This window comes from Rutidosis leptorrhynchoides, chromosome 2, assembly GCF_046630445.1.
Source record: "Rutidosis leptorrhynchoides isolate AG116_Rl617_1_P2 chromosome 2, CSIRO_AGI_Rlap_v1, whole genome shotgun sequence".
NCBI lineage: Eukaryota > Viridiplantae > Streptophyta > Magnoliopsida > Asterales > Asteraceae > Rutidosis > Rutidosis leptorrhynchoides.
In genome coordinates, this window is record NC_092334.1 from 384597870 (window position 1) to 384603187 (window position 5318).

The 5318-nt window shown below is 34.6% G+C and overlaps 1 protein-coding gene across 1 annotated transcript; it reads left to right on the forward strand.

The window, feature by feature from the left end:
• The first annotated feature begins 2192 nt into the window (after nt 1-2192).
• Nucleotides 2193-4387, forward strand: LOC139892125 (uncharacterized). The gene has a single exon (XM_071875162.1). The coding sequence runs from the start codon at nt 2283-2285 to the stop codon at nt 4227-4229; it is 1947 nt and encodes a 648-aa protein (XP_071731263.1). The 5' UTR covers nt 2193-2282; the 3' UTR covers nt 4230-4387.
• Nucleotides 4388-5318: the final 931 nt, after the last annotated feature.

Below are 5318 nucleotides of genomic sequence, written 5' to 3' on the forward strand. Positions count from 1 at the left end.
GCGAGTCAACTCCATGCTGCACTCTTTTTCCCTTAGCTAAAGTTTTTTTCCCACTGGGTTTTCTTTAGCAAGGTTTTTAACGAGGCAGTAACTTACAGTTGATCTTCAACAAACAAAATTGCTATTCAAGGTGGAGTGTTATAATATATAAATATATATATAAATGGATAGTTAATTATTGATACACAAAAGTAATATTATTGTATTACCTAAACTTGTGATATTTTTGCTATAAATAGCCATGAATGCAAGCATTAAACTTGCACCATTTTCTCACACTTACAAAGTGTTTCTTTCTTTCTCTCCATTATCATCTTTGTTCTTACACTTCATTATTAGCATTCTTAATCAAGAATCAAACCACTAAAGGTAGTTATAAGCCTACTGAATTATAACATCAAGAATCAAACCACTAAAGGTAGTTATAAGCCTACTGAATTATAACAGTGTGAAGAATATGAGCTTGAATTTAGTAGTTTGCTATACATGTCTATTCATGAGAATGTGGCAGTTTTTGTTTTAAACCAATATGGCGAATATATATTTGTTTTGACTTACATATATGAGTGACATACATATCAGGTAATATATTCATCTTCTGTGATGCACAAGTGTTTGATAAAATGTGTAAGTGTTTTTTTTTTTCCTACCCTTTTTGTTTAAGTTTTAGGTTTGGATTTGGATTTGTATTTATTACACTTACGCCATCCAATATTTTTGATTTGCTACTAATAGCTTGAAGATGAAGAATCATAGTTACAAGCATATTCCTATTTTTGCACACATGGTTCTGCTTTTTCATTATCTTCTATGGGATGACTTCTTATTTTTTAGGTATAGCTATTTTTTTCTAATTTCATTATTCTTTACGTTTTCTTTATGCTTATATATTTTGCTTCTTAATTGGGTTGATAATATTAATTGAATTAGATTGTTTTTTATATTCTGAATTCTTAGTCTTATTGTTATAGTTATTGTTAGTTATATTTATGATATTTATAGTTTTTATATAAGCAAGGTTTTATGTAATTGGTGCGGGTGAACTGGTGATTCAACTTGATGATATAAAGATGGATAAATGATAATATTAATTCACTTTATTTGACTGTCTTTCATAGTGACTTTATTATGTTACTTCAATATTTCTAACATCAAATTTTTATTATTTTTGTGTTTGATCAAATGCAGGTATCCAAAGAAAGCATACATGGTTATGTATGCCTTTGTTTGGCTTTTGTGTTAAAGATTAGAGGCATGCCTGCCTTTTGTTTTGTTTTTTTTTTTTTTTTTTCAGTTTAATCTGTCTACATACAACAAATTAATTGTTTGCATTGGATGGTTCATTGTATAGAATGCCTGCTTAGTTAGGCTTTTTTGGTCTTTTGCCTCATTGTTGTAAAGGCAAAGTCCAACAAGTTGTATTCCTTTTGAATTCAGTTATTAAGTAATTTATTGGTCGAGTCCTACTCATTTTATATATTTATTCTGTTATTTACAAGAAAAAACCAGAAATAAAAATAAAAATAGGCAGGCCATTAAAAAGGTTGAGAGTTTGTATTATTATGTGTTTTTATATAACGGTTCTTTAATTAGTCTTATAATATATCATTATGCTGTTGTGATCTTAAATAAATTAGTTATGTGTTGCCTATGTAAGCTGCATATGATTCCATTTGATCTCTCCCCTTACAAGTTACAACTACTGTATTTATCTATCTATTTACTGAGTGATAAAAGGTCAACACCTACACCTTATTTTTTAGTTTGTATTATGTTAGGTTGTTGTGTTCTTTGAAAAAAATGTAATGATAATGTAAAGCGTGTGGGTAATATTAACTAACGGGTCAATGACACTAATATAAATTAACGGGTCAATGACACTAATATTATAATGTAGATTTCTTCGTCAAACCCGTGAATTCACGGGTCAATGAACTAGTTAATTTACTAATATTAATAATTTAATAAATACTAATAGTAAATAAATACAGTATACAGTATACAGTATAAAATATAAAGTATAAGTATAAATGCAGCACTGTCCATTAAACCCGTATTTCTCGGGTTCATAGACTAGTCAGAAATAAATAGTGGACACAAGTGTTTTGGAACACGTATGAACAAGACCAATGAAAACGAGTGTTGACTTGTTGACCTTGTAAACCACGTCTACTACTCAAAGACCAAGTCATCACTTCCAATTCATTTTTCACCATCTCAATTCTCCAAAACCCTAAATCAATTTTCACAATTATCAACTTCTATAGCAGCACCAATCGCTCATGGCTGACCTAGTCAAACACATCCTCGCAAAACCTATTCAATTAGCCGATCAAGTCATCAAATTCGCCGATGAAGCTGTTAACAACAAACAAGAATGCTCCGAACTCAAATCCAAAACCGATAAACTCGCTACTCTTCTCCGTCAAGCCGCACGTGCCAGCAACGATCTGTACGAACGCCCTACTCGACGTATTATCGACGATACTGAACAGGTTCTCGAAAAAGCCCTTTCTCTAACCCTAAAATGCCGTAACAACGGTTTCGTTAAACGTATTTTTACTTTAATTCCGGCTGCCGCTTTCCGTAAAATGTCGTCGCAGCTCGAAAACTCAATCGGTGACGTGTCATGGTTGTTACGTGTCTCCGCACCTAATAATTCGTTAGATGAGTATTTAGGTTTACCCCCAATTGCTGCTAATGAACCTATTTTATGCTTAATTTGGGAACAAATTGCAATTTTGTACACCGGAACCCTAGATGACCGGAGCGATGCTGCTGCGTCGTTAGTGTCGTTGGCGCGGGATAACGATCGGTACGGGAAGTTGATTATCGAAGAAGGTGGTGTTCCTCCGTTGTTGAAGCTGGTGAAGGAAGGGAAACCTGAAGGTCAGGAGAACGCAGCGAACGCGATCGGATTGTTGGGACGTGATCCGGATAGCGTTGAACATATGATTGTTGCTGGTGTTTGTTCGGTTTTTGTTAAGGTTTTGAAAGATGGACCGATGAAAGTTCAAGCGGTTGTTGCTTGGGCTGTTTCGGAACTTGTTAAGCATTATCCAAAATGTCAGGATTTGTTTGCACAGCATAATATTGTGAGGTTGCTCGTTGGACACCTTGCTTTTGAGACGGTCGAAGAGCATAGTAAGTATGCGATTACTAGTAATAAACCTAATTCCATTCATGCTGTCGTTTTAGCCAATAAAAACGGTGGAAATGGGGTTCATTACAGTCATGGTAACAAGTCGATGAATGATGATGAGGATAAGAGTCGAGTTTCTCATCCTTCTGGTTCTAATAATCCGCATCAACAACCGTTTAAAATGCATAATGTGGTTACGAGTACGATGGGTATAAAAGATAGTGGGCTAAAACCTAGCAATGGGTCAGAAAACATTGCGGTTAAGAGACAAACTGTTCATCATAACTCGAGTCTTTCGTTGTCTGCAAATAAAGGGAGGGAACTAGAGGACCCTGCAACGAAAGTTTATATGAAATCAATGGTTGCAAGGGCTCTTTGGCATCTTGCTAAAGATAATTCCTTGATTTGTAAAAATATAACCGAATCACGAGCTTTGCTCTGTTTTGCTGTTTTATTAGAAAAAGGTGAAGAAGAAGTTAAATACAATTCAGCAATGGCGCTTATGGAAATAACAAATGTAGCAGAGAAAGATTCTGATTTAAGAAGAGCGGCTTTTAAACCGAATTCGCCAGCTTGTAAAGCTGTTATTGAGCAATTGTTACAAATTCTTGAAAAAGCAGACTCGAGACTATTATACCCATGTGTTATAGCCATTGGGAACTTGGCTAGAACGTTTCGTGCAACTGAATCACGAATGATCCAACCGTTGGTTCAGCTTCTTGAAGAACGTGAGCCCGACATTACAAAACAAGCTGCTGTTGCATTGACTAAATTCGCTTGTTCTGAAAACTACCTTCACGTTGATCACTCAAAGGCGATTATTAGTGCTGGTGGTGCGAAACTGTTGGTTCAGTTGGTTTTCTTTGGGGAGGAAATGGTTAAGATACCTACATTGATACTTTTATGCTACATTGCTTTACATGTACCTGATAGTAATGATTTAGCACAAGCTGAAGTTCTTACTGTTCTTGAATGGGCTTCTAAACAGTCTCAGTTACTTCAAAATGAGAAGGTGGAGAACCTTTTACAAGAATCAAAAGGCAGGTTAGAGCTTTATCAGTCTAGGGGATCAAGAGGTTTTCATTAGTTTAATTATATGTTATATTATATGCTAAAGTTTGTTTATTTGTTTGCTTTTAGAAACATGTACTTGCTGTTCTCATGTAGGGTACATAATATTTATTGTCATATTTATTGTTTTATTATGTAAACTTTAATCTAAATGAATGATACTCAAGAGTTCATTATCTGTTTGAAACTATTTTGGTAGATGACAAAGTGGTCATACTTTTGGCTCTTATCTAAAAGTGTAATTTTGAAAACTATTTGCACGTATTTGATATTTCATTTCTTGTATGGGCTTGCAACATCTGTAGTAACCTTGAAGAAGCTACATGAATCATAGACATTGTGTGGCCAATTTTTGTACATGTATAAACAGAACAAATTGCATTCCTAAGTGTATGAATGAAGGGCCCATGAGCCATTCGATTAGATCATATATATGATGCTCAATTGCTCATTCCTTTTTTTTTTTTTTGGCTGTCCGCTAGTATGCAAGATTTCGGGTTCAATCTTTTCATGTCATTTTGAATTGAAAGATGCCGTTTCCATTCAGGGGTCGTTTTCTTTTACATGTATCTTTTTCTCTGATATGCATATCATATTAGTCATCTACTATGAAATAAAACTATCTACACGTATGAAATAAATATATCGAGATTTCAATTAAATATCATGATGGGATGGGAGATACAGTATTAGTTAGTCAACCTCTAACGTTATAAGGGATTTGTAATTTCTTTCCCTCTCCGACGTGAAACGGGATGTTACCCCCCCACCCCACCCAACCCACAAATTAAATTTCTGACGTCTCGTCAGGCCAAAACATAATCCTAACATCACTCATGTCCACGAGCGCTTTGGGATCTGCCTAAACTCTTTGTTCTTGAGCGCTTCCTCGAAATAAACAGTCAAGGAACGCCTTCTCTGTTGTGCTAATTGGATTTCCTTTAACAAATGGATTTTATTTCAAAGATGTGATCCCATCCTGAACGGCACATGAGTGACTCTGATACTATATGTAACTCTCCCTAAAGTTAAAACAATGGACTAATCAGATATGTTCAGGTTTCAATTAAAATATGGTGAGAGATATTAATTAGTCACTACTTCA